The 18,070-nt window shown below is 43.5% G+C and overlaps 1 protein-coding gene across 3 annotated transcripts in view; it reads right to left on the minus strand.

Annotated features, from left to right (window-relative positions):
- The window catches only part of LOC114871956 (transcription factor Ken), a 29,963-nt gene extending 15,012 nt beyond the window's left edge, over nucleotides 1-14,951 (minus strand). The window contains exons 1-2 of one of the 3 annotated variants that reach the window (XM_046286033.1): nucleotides 8,499-14,951; nucleotides 968-1,103 (exon numbers count right to left, since the gene is read on the minus strand). In XM_046286033.1, coding sequence (XP_046141989.1) covers nucleotides 968-1,103; nucleotides 8,499-8,680 — 318 coding nt within the window. In that variant the 5' untranslated portion in view covers nucleotides 8,681-14,951. The remainder of the gene's footprint in view (nucleotides 1-967; nucleotides 1,104-8,498) is intronic. The other 2 variants (XM_046286032.1, XM_029178599.2) reach the window with 2 other exon arrangements.
- Nucleotides 14,952-18,070: the final 3,119 nt, after the last annotated feature.

An 18,070-nucleotide genomic window follows, 5' to 3' on the forward strand; every position in this document is an offset into this window, starting at 1 on the left:
AGTCGTGACGAGGACTGTAGTCCGAGTTAACGACGACTTCCGACACGTTACGTCGACTTTTCAAAATATTATGCAATCCGACGTTGCGGCCCACAGTGGTTCAACACACACACTCGGTGTATTACAGAGGAAAGGAAAAAAACCTCGTAGCAACAGAATTACCGTACGAAATTTATGAAAATTTTCAGGTTCGATATGCAAGAAAGGTAAGTTGAAATGATAATTACTCAGCGCAAGTGTCCACCGTTAGCATCGAACATATCATTCTTGAATGGATAAATCTGTCGTTAAAGAAACTAAAGTCACCGGAAATTTAGCGCGATGATAGCAAAAATTTCTATAACTCACTATATTCATTCTCCTTTTCATCCTTTCACTATCCCCATCGAACTTTGATACTGTACGATACAATTATACGTACGTTCCTATTTTACAATTAGCAGTTGGAACGAGGGCCATTGCGAATCGTGGAAAGTTGACTTTCGGCCGAAAGAAATCGGCCGATACTCCTTTCTCTCGAAATTCTAGCATAGTGGAGAACTATCCGGTGGAACAACGCGAATCTAACGTCTACTAGAGCGGTATGCGGTGTGCTACACGATATCTCCTTAATGCGCGTTCACATCGCGGAGGACTGGACACTTACGTAATGACGGTGATCTCACGTTGTGGGTGAGGACTTGTCGCAAACGCGTGTACACTCGGCTGCAACGTAGGCTTTCTTTAATTAAGAGGAAGCGTAGGAGATGAAGTGTCTAGGTTAAATTTTCCTTAGATTCCTCTTGGATTCCTCTTGGATTCCTTGGCTACTCCTCTTACAACTTACTTTTAAGAGAAGCCTACGTTGCAGCCAAGTGTACAGTACCGAGCACTGTAGGGTTCCTTAGGGAAAACAGCGATGAAGGGAAAGAAGACCCCACATCCGCTAAAGTCTACTTTGCTCGGTACTGTACCTTCGCGGCCGTACCTTTTCGGTCCGCCACCTGAGCGTGTGTCCGTACACCGTGTCCGAAAAGTCTGCACCCAGCCAGAAAAGTGTGCATTGTTTACAGCGAGGAGAGCGAGATGACCGGCTTTCCAAGCCCCCCCGGAAAAAGATACTCCTGAAAACGGAAGATAGGTCGCGTTGATATCGTTTATCTCACTTAACCGAGTCGAGTGGGTCTTGTTTGTGGTCCGATATCGCGCAACGCTAGTATTGTTCGTTGAATGTGAACCAGGCAAGATTATTTCCGATCGCATGTTAGGGAATCGTTTGAACTCCTCGAAAGCCTTTTTTGTATGTGTCGTTAAGTCGACTCGTTTTAATCGAGTTACTTACAATTGAAAATCGTATTCGAAATATGTAGCAGGTTTTTGATTTTAGAACGGATTCACCGGGTCTCGATGGAAACAGTGTCGGGAATGAAATTTGAAACAGAAGAAATTCCGATATCTAGGTCGGTCGTTCCTTGGCTCGATGTAACAAGCTCCGAGGATGATTAGCGTGTTACAAGAGAGAAAGAGAGAGATCGATTGCGAGATTGTTTGAGAGCAACAATAGCGAAGGAGAAATTACGTTGTCGGTTAAGTGTGCAAGAGTACCGACAAACACCTAACCATTTTATAATTTCTAATTAATAATACAACTACCAAAGATAAATCTGTATCCAGCGTTACAACACCTCTATTAATTTGATGAATATTTGATACAGACGACGAGTTAATTAATTATTAAATTAGTTCCATCAAAATTTTCATGGATGACGAAAGAGAGATAAGAAATGAGAAATGTGAAATGGTAATGACGTTTCGAGTTAATTATTTTAAGTTGGTAAATAAATAAAAAACGAATTATTGTGATAGTTAGATAATAGACTATTTGATAGCATCTAACTCTAGATTAAATGAAATCGCCGATTGTGAGAATCGTTGTTTCGATCTGATGACAAGAATTAATTAAATATATGAAATCGAAAGTTCGAGGAAAAAGTAATTGAAACGTCGATGAAAGATTAATAACGATGACAGATGTTTACACCTTGTGTAAAATAAAATCGTAACAACGAGGACAGTCATGATCTTTAATGAGGCCTTTTACCTTTGAACATAAGCAACCAAACGGCGATAGAAGTTACCGATTGCGACAACTTATCATTGCAAAACGAAAATGTGGTTATGCTAAACGTCAGAAAGGTTCCCTGAAATGCTGACCTATAATTGTTATCGACATAGTAATTTGCAACACGCGTTCGATGCGACAGACAATTTCTGAAGACCTTCTTTTCGTCACATAAATAATACATTTTAAAATACACTCAAGGTTGATGTAAAAATAATTACAATTTATGTTATCTGAAAATTTTAATGCTTATTTTGGAACAAAGTTTAAAACGTAAAATTCGCTCTGACCAGGTCACCAATGGCAGGTTCTAACAGTACATTGGACAATGGTTACCGTGTCCCCGTATTACCGTTAACGTTTTCGGAAACTCTTTCTCTGTTGAAAATTAGGACACTTTCACTGTCGTATGAAAGACTCGCCACCTCGACCGGCCATATTTCATCAAGCTTACAAAGGAAACCAACGGCTACGACCGGCAACGACCACGTTTCTCACTGTGTCACTAACTTACATTACTTTTCGCTTTGCATACCTCTGTTACAGCATACGTTACACACAATTTGACGTGCATTGAACGTATTAAAATGGAAACGATCGCCTCGTTTGATCGGGTTTTCTATAGAAATAAACAGAGCCTCTGAGACCGTACTTTCATACGATTCCTCGTGAAGTCAGAATTGTTGTAATTGAAACGAACAGGTGATTGAGAAGAAAAACTAGTGCAATCGTATTATTCAACTTTTGTACAAAATAATTGTCAAGTTTTCGTGAAAATAATATCTCCAAGAAGCACCGTTTTCCACGCGATACCAAGTATTAAATTAATCCTGGACGATTCAAGGACAACCGAACCACAACGAAACAATTCTTTCGTTGCACACGGCATACATTTTCTCTCGATTTTTCTCCTTTTCTTTTCCTGCGGTATGTACGTATCATGCAGAGAGTAAGTAGGTAGGAAAAGAGGCAAGCGAAGCGAGAGCAAGCGAGCGAGAAGCAGGCAAGTCCTGAAGGGGCCTCGAGTATACACGATAGATGAAAGTGAAAGGGAAGGTAGAAAGGGTTGGCGGACGTATATACTCGTAAGCCGGTGTTGCTCGCCATATACTCGGGCCACGGGGGCCCAGAGCTCAAGATTTACAATCGCCACGAGCCAGAACGGGCCAGAAAGCAAGGAAAATACCACCAGGCAATCGCGGAGTACCTGCTCGAACGAGCAAATCTCCACGCTGCTATCATAATACACTGGCTTACACTGAAAATCATCCACCATCTTTGATTTTCATTTTCATATTATATTATTCAAACGAACAAACTGGCGATCTAATAATTTCAGCCTTATGAATTATGAGTTCCTCTTCAATGAAAGGGATTTGTTTAGCAAACACGTTTCAGTCAATCAGAATGATACCGTTTATAGTTTTTCACCAATCGCATGGGTGATTCTGATAAACTTCACGATAATTATTATATACGCGCATGTTTCACCTTGCCATTTCGAAATTTTCCAACATTCACGGTTTCTAAAGAAATTTCCACGGACGATTTTCAGCTTGCAATTTGAATCTGTTCGAATTGCAAAATTTTCAAATATCCACCGACTGTAAGATCGAACGTTAGACAGATTCCCACAGTATTCCGGCTGCTGTTCGGCGTGAAACTGAGACACGTATTTCGCAAAACTTATCGAACCCGACAGAATGTGAGCGGTATTCTATCGGAAGATACTCTGACAAATATTTCATAATCGAACGAATGTACGTGACTAAATTCTAGGTTCCCTCTTAAAACTCGAGTATTCAAGGTTGCGACATATACGATCAAACACGTTCCTACTGTTTGGTAATATCGGTTAGATCTGGCCGGTAGGGTTTTATCAAACGATACTTAATAAACGCGTCGTGCTTTCTTCTTATTCTTCTCCTACCGGAGAAGATCGAACAACCGTGTTTCACGTAATCGACAGAAATTTCACCGAGCAGTGTGTAACCGTATCTGCCAATTCGGCGAGGCACACGGCTCGAGTGAAAGTGTACTCCAGCTAGTAGCGATGGGATGGAGTACCTCGCAAGTACATTCGGATGCTTTTGAAATATTTCTGAAAATCAAAATATCACTTTCGTAGACTCAAAATATTTCCCTAAATAGGCAGTAAAAGCAAAAGGAAAATTTGCAAGCATAAGAAATTCTTATTACTCCCCCCATAATACTCTAGTTTTCAATAAATATATAAATTGAAGAATTTCCATACTGGTTAGTCAGTTGGGGCTCTCCTTGTTGGTGCCCAGTGATCGTTTAGCGAGGGGGTTAAAAAGCGGGTCCGGTCGACTAGTAAGCCAGTAAAACCGCACCGAGGGCCGATTATCAAGATGCAAACGCAGAAAAGACGGTGGCTGAAGGAACAAGACCAAGAACTTCTTCATCTTCTTCTTCTTCTTCTTCGTCTCTCTCGCGTCGCGAATCGCACGCGCGGATTCCCACGGTGCGAGATAACGCCGGCATAGATAAAGAGAAACACCAGAGGGCAGGGAGAGGCGCGAAGAGGAAACGAAGTAAACAGACGAGGAATAAAAAGAAATAAAAAAGTGAAAAATAAGAGAGAAAGAATACACGGTGAGAGAACGTGGACAGGGGATGGGAAGGTAGAAAGAGAGGGGGAGGGAGAGAGAGGGAGAAAAACGACGAGGACGATGTGGGAAAAGAGGAAGCTAATCAAAAACGGAAGTACGCTCTAGCGAGGCCCGAGGCCTTGAGAAGCATAGTCAGCCGCGTAGCTTTTAGCTCTCTTAATTGCAACTTCATTTAACGTGCCCTAACACATCGAAACGTTCGGCCAATCCGAGGCCTCTACGCCGCGAGATGGCTTCTTAATAACCGTCTTATCGTTAACGAAGAAACGTACCGGGAAGGGAGAAAATGCACACGTACACCTTTGGTAGGTGAAAATATTGGAGACATGGAAATTCGGAGAAAACGAACAATTTCCTTTAACCCCGCTGTTCTTCTCCCTTACGCTTTCACTTCATGCCGCTTGAAACATGTTACATTAACGTGTTACATATCTTCGAATTTTCGAGTGATTTATTTCTAAGAAAGTCATTTTGTAACATTATGCAAAGATATGATTTATTGGCGCTTATAGGCCAGTAGGTCAAATATTAAATACTAAATACCAATAACTTATGGCGCCACGAAATGACTCGAAATTGTATAACGAGGTTATTTTCTCTTCGAGCCATTCGCAATTATAATGAATGCATTGCAAAAAAAAGTGAATTATACAATTGCTTTTTTAGATCGATAGTACTGTTGTTGGATCGCGAAACCATACGAAGGTAATATGTTTATGCGTCGGTGTTTTGCCGGATGTTGTTATTGCTGTAACGTTGGCAAAAGAAAAAAAAAAGTAGAAAAAAAAGTGCAATCGAGTTAAACATATACTTGGTATAGTATTTATAATTATAGTTATCTCTTGGCGACTATGTTAGTCACAATTGGTTCGCGATAATCAAATTCCTCCTATCAGCTGCGAACATTTCTATTTGAAAGATACGTGCTGGTAATTATGAAAGTAGTTCGAGTGAAAATTCTATAAATAGCTCAACTTATTTTCTTTTACATCGACTTACGATAAGAATGAATATAATGAAACAAGTGAGATGGCTTTTTTAATCGTTAAAGATAAGAATAAAACAAATCTTTGCACGCTATACATAATTCTAAACTATTGAAGATAATTAAGAGTTAAATTTCATTTCTTTCGCTTTTCTTATTACGAGTAAATTGATAATTTCAAAATATTTGATTATTTTGAAAGAAATGTCACGCCTTTAAAAGGGTTGAATAAACGAAGGATTGGAAAGAATTTCTAAAATCTGTTCGATGAACAGGGTAGCAGGAAGTGCACGATCTACCTGTTGGTCGCGATTACGAGAAGAAACGCAAACCGTGCTTACGTAAGATCAATTGGACATGATTCACGATCGATTTAGCCGGCTGTGTATCGATCATCGTGAATTGATAGGCACCGGTAGACTATTTTCAAACAGATATCGCAACCTATCAAACGTGTACGCCACTCATTACCAGCTTCTCGTTAACTAATCGTACACGCGAGCCATGATTGCCTTTTATAATGAATCAATGATCCGTTTAATCAATGGCCGCGTAACGTATGTATAGATAAAAAGTAATCGAAATTCGTACATCAACGTGGATTATATTTACGCTTACTCAACGTTGCAAAACAAACGTACGAACCAAGTGTACGACAGATATATTTACGTTAAGGCTTCCCTAAACATGAATATTAACTACGATAAAACGTTCGTTTACCTGTTTGTTTCGATAATTTATTTGCAAATATACCTGTTACATACTCGAACGGTTATCTCGACACCAATGAAAACATTATCCTTTCAAAGTGTGGTGATCAAATTATCTTAACGAAACTAAACTTGTGCTCGATTATGTTACTGCTAATCTAACGCGTTATCGTATACTGCATCGTGCAACGTTTACTTTTATTACTTTACAAACAGTAACATATTTGTTTGCAGGTAATGACACCGATTGTCTACGTTCCTTTTTTGCTACTAGATAGAAAAGATTGAAATAAATTTTGTTTAACCGATGATTGTTTAAGAGATCCGTAGATTGTTATCCTACCGTAGCCACTATGAAAAGTTAATGTTTTTTTGATTTAAAATGCAGAGAAAGTAGAAATCCGATTCTTTCGGTATTTGGTAGTTTATCGGGAGGTGTTTTTTTCAATTTTGAACGCAATCAGCGAATTGTAGCTTTAGAAAATATAGTGCGAAAATCTTTTCCACGTTGGCTTTCATTGTTTTCCTTCAGATTGCCAGAAACGAATCCTATCAACGACCGGTTCTTTCTTACGGCGCCATGTTTTTTCTTTTTTATTATAAATCGGAGAAAAGAATGCTCGCACGACTTGTCGATAAAAAATAGTAAAGTTAATCTGAAATTTCAACTGGTTCACCTTAAAAACCTGATCACAATTTCCGTTTAAATCGTACTATTTACGCATTGCGACTTTGAGAGAGAGTAGCATAAATATACAGGGTGTTAAAAAACAATAGATCCACTGATAATCTTCATAAACAAAAGTCAAAAAATTACCATTTTCTGTTGAACATTAAAGAACGAAAAAATTAACAATTGCAAATTTTTGCATGCAATTCTTTTCAAAGAGCAGACTGATTGAAACCAGATTAATTTTTCCACCTCTGTTAATTAAGAATACTTTGCTCCATTTTGTTCTTAAAGTCCTGAACTATATTCTTTTTTTAAACATCCTGTGTGTCTAGCAGATAATGGCCATATGAGAACAAAATGGCGACCGTCGAAAGACGGCTTTTGACGATCCCGACCTTGACTCAAGATCGCTTTTTCTTTGCTATCCGTCATCGCTAGTCATTGATGACCACATAGGACTCGCGACCGCCTCCTCCTTTTTTCTGAAAAACAGTTGCGCAACCAATGTTCATGCGACCATGGAACACCTGAACTTGAATTATACCTACATACGTACGGAAAAAGCTTTTGCATCGTTACGTGATACTCTAGACGAACATTTTCTAACCATCGCGAACGAGTCTTTTTAAAAAGTAAGAAGCAAAATACTGCTCGATAACGATTAGAGTTTAAAATTGCGAACTTTGGAATGAAAGTAACAATTTCACTGTCTGACTACGCCCGCCCATTTTCACTGCGCCGCTCAACGTGTTAATTAGCTGCCGCAAACTTTATCGCTGACTGCGAGCAAGGCAAATCTGATTTAGAAGGTTTAAATTGTATTTCATTCTACAAGACGTTATTCATAGATCTATCTTCGTCTTGGTAGCCATCGTCAATTATTTTTCTAAGTCCTATCGACCATCTAGCTGAGCCACATTATGTTTTCTGGCGAAAGAGCATTTAAATTTAATTAATTTTTCGCCGAAATCTAATTGTCTTTAAGTGCGTTAGACCCGGTGGTCGTCTTTGCTTCCAATTACGTTGCTACTTTAATTTTTGCGCACTCTCTTCTGTCCAATCGCACGGAATGTTGGTTCACTGCTCTGGCAATTTCCTCGTTATCGTATATTGAAGCAGCGTCGAGTGATGCGAAGCAGACGAAAAAACTAGCGAAGCTTTTCAAGCTTATCGAACCTCGTATCCAACGTACTCTTTGCCTCTCCTATTCTGGATTCTACTTGAATTCCTTAAATATCATCCACTGTACAGGATGTTACAAGCGTTGATGAAACAACTTTCTCGCTATTTTTGACGGATGATTTTGAACGAAAAAGCAAACTGCTCTAGTATCATGATTAAAGTCGTCGATCGCGGGGTAGGGTTAAAGAGATAGCGAAGAAAGTGTTGTCCTTACCTTGCGATTTTGATCGTCCTAGTTTTATCCAATAATCGACGGTATCCAATAAAGAAACGTAATCGGTGAGGCACGGTGTTTCCCTTAAAACTCTCTCGAAGAGTCACGAAGCATCTCGACGAGCCGACGACCCGAAATCCCGTGATAGCGGCGACGAGTACGACGGTGTAAACACGTGGCATACATTGATATAAGGGGGATGTGATCACCAACGGCACGAGAAATAGATCGTAGCACGTCGTAGAGAAACGGAGACGAAACGGTAGAACATTAACAAAACGGTATAGCTGCCAAAAGAAATCGAGGCAACATCGGAGTTGGCACTGAATTCACCTCACACTGGAGAACCACGTCCACACCAGTCACAATTATACCGCTAATGCGATATCCGCTTGTATCTTCGAACGAAGAGAAATTTCAGAAACAAACACCAGACGATAATAGTGTTCGAAATATCGACGTTGGTACACGTGGTATACACAATATATAGAACACGTGAATCCCAGGTAAAAAAAAAAAAGAAAAATTGATGTACGTGGTTGAGAGCGGTGACATCCGTTTGATGCGAGGGTTCAAGAGGATCACCACGATGACGAGGAGGATGACAACGATGACGAGGATAACGACGAAAAACGACGTGGAGTACTTTTTTCCAACGGGGTCTGCTCCGTTGGCTGGCCAGGGTCAACCGGCTGGCTCCGAGCGCGGCACTTTTACCCGTTGGGTACTCTCAAGGACTCGGAGGTGGCTCCTATTCCTTTCTCTTATCCTTTCGCGCGCGCGCCTTTTTTATCCCGCTAACCTTTTTAAACGCACTTTTAATTCCGCTCGGCCGCGTGTCTCTCCGCGCCAGGAGTGTTCACCAGCTACCCAAGGGGTACGATCCGTACGGGGCGTTCAAGTCAGCCCCGTATTTTTAAGAACCGCACGGGTTCCGAGCTTAAAGCAGCAGGTCGCGGACGGACGTGTCGCGAAAAATCCAATCGCGATGATGGCTGGTCGACGAGATTAGAAAAGTACACGGTGGGTATGGAGTATAAAGGCTGGGAAAGAAAAACAAGTAGGATTTAGCCACATCCGGATCGTCTTTCAAACTTGTCCTCCGCTACTGCTGACTTGTCCTCGACAGCGAACTACTACTCCCGTTCCTGTTTTTTTCCTTCTTTATCTCGGCTCTCGTCACAGACGTTTTCCAGCCACAGATCGTCGATTTCGGTGACGTTTCCCCGTCTGCTCGTCGTCCACCCTGCGGACGATTCAGAAGTTGTGCTCGTACACCCGTATCTCCGACTGCGTATCGTTACCTTACAATTTCCTGCGGCGGATCACCGCTGTTTCTCTCCTCCTTCCACTTGCTGCTTTGCTTCTCTTCTTCCTCTCTGCCTCTCCCTTTCTCTGTCTCCTTTCTCTTCTGGTTTTGTAATCCGTTTTACGAAACTTCTCCTGCAGAGGCCGAACTGCGGCGTAGCCGAAGCTGAAGCGAGCGGGAGGCGAGGCGAAGGATCGAAGGTACGGGCCGCGGGAGGCTTCGAATTCTGCCACGAAATCCGACTGGAATTCCGCCACCGCGTTGACAGTGGATCCTGCCCCGGTGTTTTCTTCGGTTCCGGAAGCGGGTTACCGGTGGGATACCAGCAACGACGACCTTGAACGGTCGCGTTTCGTAGCGCACGACACGAAGCACACGGTAACCAACGTTTCCATCGCTTTTTTTCTCCACGTCTAATCGCTACCGGTCAACACCGCGATCTTTTACGATTGCGATTGTGTTCAGCAACCGTACCGCGAGCTCTTTCACCTGTTCTTCGTCACAAGAGAGTCCCGCAGACCCCGGCGTGCACCGTCGTCCAATCGAAATTAGACACAGATTTCACGAAGCAACGGACTAGAAATGTTGTTACACAATTGAACACTTCTTTTCTCGCGCTCTCTCTCTCTCTCTCTTTAGTTTCCCGTTTCCTTTCCTTTTCCTTTCCTTTTCTTTAGCTTCGTATCGTGCGTGTTCCACCGTTCCCGACACTTCCCGAACGGCCACCTTCCGTTGCTTCCGTGGTTATTGCTGGTACGCGATTCTCTCGGAAAAAGAAACAGCTCGACGACGACGGTGTAGGACCAAATCCGAAAGCTGTCGAGGGAAAGACAGAGAAAGAGAGGGAGAGAGAGGGAGAGACAGAGAGAGAGAGAAACAGAGATATTCGGCTATGCCCAGCCTACGAGACAGGATCGGATTTTAGCGCGCTCCGCACGCGCTCCCGCGAGCACAACTCGCTGGTTTCAACTTTTACTTTCAGCTCTTACACAACGCGCGCGGCTCGCTCTTGCTTCGTACGTAAGTGGTAAACCGAACACAGCCAGTCTTGCTATTTGATTTCAACCTTCCTCTTCTTCTTCACCTTCTTCTTCTTCTTCTTCTTCTTCTTTCTCCTTTTCTTTCTCTTCTCTTCTTCGCGTTCCTTTCTTTCTCCTTTCTCCTTTCTCTTCCTTACACTCGATCGTACCTCGAAAGTTATCAATGCGTCTTGTTCGTGCTCCGATACTTTCTATTTTCAAATCGAATCGAACCGATGAAAATCGATCGAAACATTGACATTCGGTTCGGTTGACGGTAGGAACTGTTTCAAATACGTAGCCAAACTTGTCTAAAGAGCACGTGCGTCGATGAAAGCACGTGCGGATGAGCACGTGTCCGGTGTTTTCGTTCGGCAGGAACGCGCACTCGGATCGCTCCGATAACGGCCAGCACGACGACGACGACGACGACGACGACGATGCTGTTGCAACCGTTTCAACAAATCACAATGGTGATAAGAAAATTGAACGGGATTTTTGATGGGAACGACGACGATGTTATATAGAGACGACACAGAATTCCATGGGAAGCCGGAAGAACAATTTGTAAAAAACAACAGCACACCACGTGTCTTCGGGAAACGGAGTCGCGGCGAATGTACCGCGGCGGCGACTAGAAAGCACGACGACGATAAAAACGATACACGGTTAAACAAACGTTGTCGTCGAATTTTAGCCCGAAATTTTGTCGCACTACACACACCCTGCGCACACACTCACATGTGTCCCGTAAAGATGACACACTCCGATTCGACACGATGATGTTTTTCGCGCGCTTCAATCTCTCTCTCTCTCTCACTTAGCCGGAGGACTTCTCTTCAGGGAGAGAGGGTCTCTTCCGGTCTCCGCGGTGTGTCTCACTGCTCCTCGCTCCGTCGTAACTTTTGCGCAAACCCGAGACCCTCTCTTACTCTTTACCTCTCTCTCTCTTCCTCTCTTTCTTTTCCTCCCTCTCTCTCTCTTTCTCACTCTCTCTTTGTCTCTCGTTTGTTCTTTCGCTCTGTCCCTCTCACAATCTTTCGCGCGCTCTCTCTCCCACTCTCTCTCTGTCTGGTCCTAGGTAAACGCGGAGAGAGGTAGACTGGGCAGTCGGCGAGAGACGGTGGTGGTGGTGACGACGACGACGACGACGACGACGACGACGACGGCGACGGCGACGACAACGACGACGATAGTTGTGGTGGTGGTGGTGGTGGTTGATGCGATTCGTTTGTAGTGGTGGTACACGAATACCATTCGAAACGTGTATATATATACATGTATATGTACACATACACGTATACGTACCATCCACCGATCGGAACTCGGAACGTCAGGATGGTGACGGTGACGATAAATGGTAAACGGTGGTAGTGACCTGTGTACGACGGTGGTGGTGGTGGTAGAAGAAGAGGCCAGGTGGGCCTCGTGGCTTATGGTCGTGCCGAGAAAGGGTTGAGGGTCCGAAAAGCACGGTTCTCTCTCTCTCGAGAACTGGCGGCGGAATACTCACGCTAGAGAGGAGGCCTCGCAAGCCTCGTGAGTTGGTTTGTAAAGGGACCGTAGTATTGGTTCCTCGTCGAGTGGCACCTATTCGCTTCTCTCTTACTCTCTTACACGCTCTCCCTCGGCCTATCTCTTTCCTACGCTTACTCTTTTCCTCCCACCATCGTTCCGCCGCCTACCACCACCTTCCTTCACTCTCCCTTTCCCCACTGGTGCTCTCACTATTACATTACAAATAGCTCTCTTGCCTAGGCCTCGTTTGTGAGCCGTTGCTCCTTCCGTGTACGTTTATGCTCGTTCCTGTTTATGTGTACGCGACCACGTGTGTAATCCACGTCGGTGTGGCTCGATGCACATGTTGGAACTGTCGTACGATAAGAGTACAGCATCGTACGTCTCTCTTTCACATTACCCTCTTTTTCTATCTCCTTCTCCCTCCCACCCTCCCTCAATCGCTCTAACCCTTCTATCCTCTTTTCTCTTTTCCTCTCTTTTTCTCACATTTCTACATCTAGCCGAGCGTACGCGTATACACCTCGTTTGTATTACCCACACGTACATACGTGTACACAGTACCAACACGCGAAAAATCGTAACCGCTCTATACTCTCTATTCTCCTCCTCGTCGCTTGAACGCGACTGAATAGAGAGCCTCTTTGTCACGGTAATGGTGTAATACAAGGCTCCGTTCGAGCTCGTGCACGTAATACGTAAGAATAGAGCGAGAGCTCTAGCAAAACCTCGACGAGCTTCTCTTCTTCTTCTTCTTCTTTCTTTCTTTCTTTCCTTCAACAAACTCATCCCCACCGCGGCTCGTACGCTTCCGTTGTTTCTATTAGTCCTCCCATGACCGTTTTCCTCCCGTGTGTCCACCGCGTGTCTTCATCATTTCTATCTCTTTTCACCTCTGTTCTTCCTTCTTTCTCCGACCATGGCACAAAACTTCTATATTTCACTTTTCCCTTCTCTCCTTTCCTTTTACCACTCTTCGTCTTTCCCGGGCTCTTTTCTTGCTCCATCTCGGATCCGTTCGCGCGAGCAAACGCGCTTGCGCGGATCCCTTTCGGTTTCTCGCGAACCCAGAAGATAGGACGCGTTGAGGTTTTCACCGTCCTCTCCCTCTTCCTTCTCTTCTTCTTTTATTTCTTTCTCTAGACAACTTAGACCACTCCCCCGTTCCTTTCGCCGACCTTCCAACCCGTCTATTCTTCTCACCACCCATCGCACCCGCGCGCTTTCTTCCTCTCGAAAACTCTGGCCGACCAACTCGAACCCAATCGGTTGCTGCCCGTCTACCCCGTGAAAAGTCCTCTTTTTTCATCCGGAGGATTATGCCGTTGCTCCAGTTATGCATCGGAAACGCTTTCAACCGTGATCGATAGTGAAATGCTTGAATGACTCGCTGGTAAACACCTACGGCTTCAGGCTTCCTCCGCGTTTACTTTGATTACGAGTTTAGCTCATGCCACAAGCATCTTTAACAACTCTTATCGTGGCTAGATTTACGCTAAACGCTCTCGTTCTCCGTTGTAGTTAACAATAACAGTCGAATTTCAAAGGAAAAGCTTAGAAAGCTTTTCACAGCGAAACGGGAGGAGACGAAGAATTTTGTGAAGAAAGAATGGTAACTCTTTTACTTACCATTCGGACTCATTTAAACTGGTAAACATTCTTCGAAAGAATTTCATGGTCAACTGGTGCAAATTTAAATTCGAGTCACGACTGTGGACAGCCGATCGGTCCTTCGTCCCTTTTTTTCTGGCTCCGACAAACAGGCGTAACAGCAGCTATTGCCATTCGTAGATTCGGTCAACGATGTGCACGCGTGCGGAGATTAGGGCAGCGGCTGGCTATACTTAGAACGGTGGACGAATTTCGCTCGAGGGACGCTCCGAAAGGAGGTCGAGTAACAGCTGATGCGATATGCATAGCGTCGCGATTTTGCCTGATAAAGGCTTTGCTTACTTTTCCTTGCAGCGTCTCTTCGTTTTACCAACTAATCAAATTCGTCCAATTTCAAGAGGTTCCAGCAACAGTGGCATAGTTTCGTAAATATAAATTCAACTTCCGATTTGACAGATAATGTAAACACAAGATGTAAGATAAAATAAAGTTCTTCCATAAATGTAACAGTTCTTCCAAAATCATTTTCCAATGACAAATAATTCCTTTCGATCCAAATCTATTGTATACTCTAGAACGTTGGATAGTCTATTGTTTCAGGGTGCAGTTAAGAATGTCATCTTCTCAACTAATAATTTAATAGCTAATCGATGAGAAATCGGTGACCTTTTGGACAAATATAAGCACGCGAAGCGGTAACACCGCCATAATGAATCGTTTCGATGTTACCCTGCTCACTCGTGGATCAATTATATCGATATTTGATAAAAAAGATCCTCGTTAACGAGGCGTCTTCGAAATGTCAAAAACAACACTTGTGTCTCCTGCGATTGTCGATCGAGCGTTGCTTCGTTTTTTTTATCATGAATGAGTATATCGTGTTAAAAAAAATGAATCGTAGATTTCGAGGAAGTATACGTTACGTTAAATATTAGCTCACGTTATCAGCCTGGTCATAATTGCGAGAAATTAATTAATTCGCGGTTAAACTCGATGGCTGGTCCGTGCCGCGTCGCGTCGCGTTGCGGCGTGATCGTCCGGCCGAGTTATCGTGCCTCGATACTATTTATTTATTTATGGTGTGGTCTAAATTAAAAGCGCGTCGAGAAGGCCAAACGCCTTGCGTAATCGTTACAGGGAGCATGCGGCTGTTTATCATTACGCGCGAAAGATAGGAGGAGTAGGAGGCGGGGGAGGGAATAGACGGAAGAGAGGGAAAGAGAAAGAGAGGAAAACTGCAAGGTCCTCTTCAGACTCGTCACGCATGCAATTAAACGCTTCGCCATTTTTCTTTTTTTTTTTTTTCATCTGCGTTTCCTCCGTGTTTATACTTTCAAGATTCTAGGCGTTTCGTTATTCATCGTACTGGTTTTTCGCACTTGTGCTTATACGCTTCCTTCAAGTTTTTGCCTTATTTGCAAAAAGGACTTCGTATCCTTTTTTTTATTACACTACTAAATGCCTCTAACCAAACGATAATCAGACATTTCTCCGGCAATCTGTACAATCTTATCGTCTGGGACATTCTTTTTCTCGCCTGACTCATGCGACATTAGATACATAATTAGGGCAGCCTACTTTGTGCGCCGAACCAGTGGTAAAAGTAAATGACAGTGTTTAGTAGTAAAATCGGTATGCCTAGCATTCCCGATGTCGTTCAATGTCGTTTTGTACGTGTACAGAAGTTTTCTTAACAGGAGAACACCTCGAGCAGAAATTACGGATCAGCCAGCACCCCTGGACCGTTTGCTCTCTCGTGAGACAGTCTCACCCTCCTCTTAACTCTTGCACTCTGTGCCTCTCTATTTCTCTCTCACCCTCCGGCTCGTCTCACTCGCACCGTTGCTGACTTTCCTTTCTAACTCTCCTTACTTCTACCTCGTCCCAATGAGGTGGTCGCCGACGGTCGTACTTGCACCTTTCTCACAACGCGACACGAGTCTAGCCATCCCTTCTTTTCGCGTCCCTTTCACTCGAATTGCACGGGACGAGGAGTAGAAGAAGGCACGACGAAACGAGAGTGAAAGAGAGAGAAGGAAATTGATGAAAAAAAAAAGAAGGTGGAGGGAGAAGCGGGTATACAAGAAGGTGTAATGGAACGGGAGAGAAAGGGCGACAGGGTTAGAGAGAGGGAGAAAGAGGAGGGTAGAGAAAGAGAATGCAGAATGAGAAATAGAAAGACGGGGATCCAGTTTGACCGTATAGGTTAGATCCTCGTTGGTCTCGTGTATTTCGAGGTGACTCGTTTTATTGCGAATCCGGTTTGCTCCCCTTGACGAAGGGATAGCAGAGGGGAGACAGAGGGCTGCGGACGTCGAAGAAAACGACGGAGAAGAAGGAGGAGGAGGAGGGAGGAGGAGGCGTCGTAGGAAAAGGAAAGGGAGGGATCTTTCTTTGGTCGTTCCACCGACACGAGACCTCCCTTTCTTTTCGTATTCCACTACGTTCCTGCGGCTACGTTTTCGCGCGAAAGTAAATCGCGACATTTGACGCCGTGACACTGAACGTCATCGCTTTTGTCGTACTGAAAATCGACAGTCATAATTGTCAATGTCACTGCATCGAACCCTTTCATGTTTCAGCGTCATGACCCGAGATGTCAAGGGTTCGATCCAGCTGAAAAGTAAAAGTCACGGAATGAAATGCAATGTCACGACAACGCGACCTCTCGTTTTCGCCGTGACAAAAGTGTCGACGGCAAAAGTCGCGATTTACCGTCACGTAAAAACGTACCCCAACTCGCTGCCGCATTCGAGGAGACAGCGAACGCTGTTGGTACTGGTCGTTCTTGCTGCTACCGTTAGCTGCTACCGACCGGTCGGGTTGTTCGACCACTGGTGCACACCACTTCGATGGTGGTGTGCAGCTTATAGAGAGATGACGAGGCTCGAGGTGGTTGCCAGTTTCAAGGTTGACTCTTCGACTGTAACAACTTACACACCGTGTACACGTTAACTAGATCTACTCATTGGAAACACGTCTCGACTGAGATACTCCGCCTGGTTTCCCGTCTACACTCGAGGAGAGATGTCCATCGGACGTCATCGATAAATTCTCTAATAAATTATGTAATCATTCGCCTACGTGGAAACGTCTTGAAGATTTATCGAATATAGTATTTATTACCAGTTTCAATTCTTTTCTTCTTCGGAATCAATTAGACCTTTCGTTCCAGTAGCGATTATTGTATAATCTATATCGGATTAATTATCTGTTCGTATCATAGACAACTGGTTGTTACTTTGAAAAAGTGAGAAGAACGATTCGAAGAAAAAACATTTCCATCTTACTCGTAGCAAGCTTACATCATTAATGGCGCTCCGGCTTCCTGCTGGAAGCATTACAGTCTCTCTCGGTTTTCCGTAATTGATTACAGAGGTTTAGCATAATACCTCTTGGCTCGGTAATTTAATTATGCATTCGCGTATCGACGGTATGAAAATTACGCTCGCTTTAATGGAATCCACGATCCAGGAACTGGCGTGGCGCGAGAATATCGAAACGGAACGAAAGAGTGAGATTCCTCTAATCGCCTGGCAATGTCACCGATAAGTATCATGGTAGTCGGTTAATGAAAAAATGCTTATGTTCCTCCTGTGGAAAGATACGGCTCGGTTCTAAAACCAGAACAAGGTTGTGCAAGCGTGTGCACCGAGTAACTAACATTGATAGGTAACTATTTTTACCATGTCGTGGACGCGTAGTTTGATAAAATTTAAAGAGATTCTTGATGTCTTTTAGGCACGATATCGTACGGGACCCGAGTCGACGACAAATTGAACTTTTGTTTCTATTTTTTTAAAGAAACCGTACGAGCGATTCATAAAAGACAGTATCGAGTTAAATCAAACACGGGCATCGCCAAAATAAACTTTTATTCGAATAAAATTTATTTGGAACAACGCTATCGAAAGATAAAGTTGAAACATGGTAATTTCACGTTGACAACGTTTTTCAAATATTAGCTTTACCAAAATAATTTGATGACATACACCAAGTAGGTATCGGTGTATTTTTAAACATTCCAATAATAGCGAGAACGCTATTTGTGTACTCAGTTTGTTTTTTTGTCATGCTAAGTGCTTTTCTTTTTAAACCGGCATACTCATTGTTCT

This window comes from Osmia bicornis, chromosome 6 (assembly GCF_907164935.1).
Source record: "Osmia bicornis bicornis chromosome 6, iOsmBic2.1, whole genome shotgun sequence".
Lineage (NCBI taxonomy): Eukaryota > Metazoa > Arthropoda > Insecta > Hymenoptera > Megachilidae > Osmia > Osmia bicornis.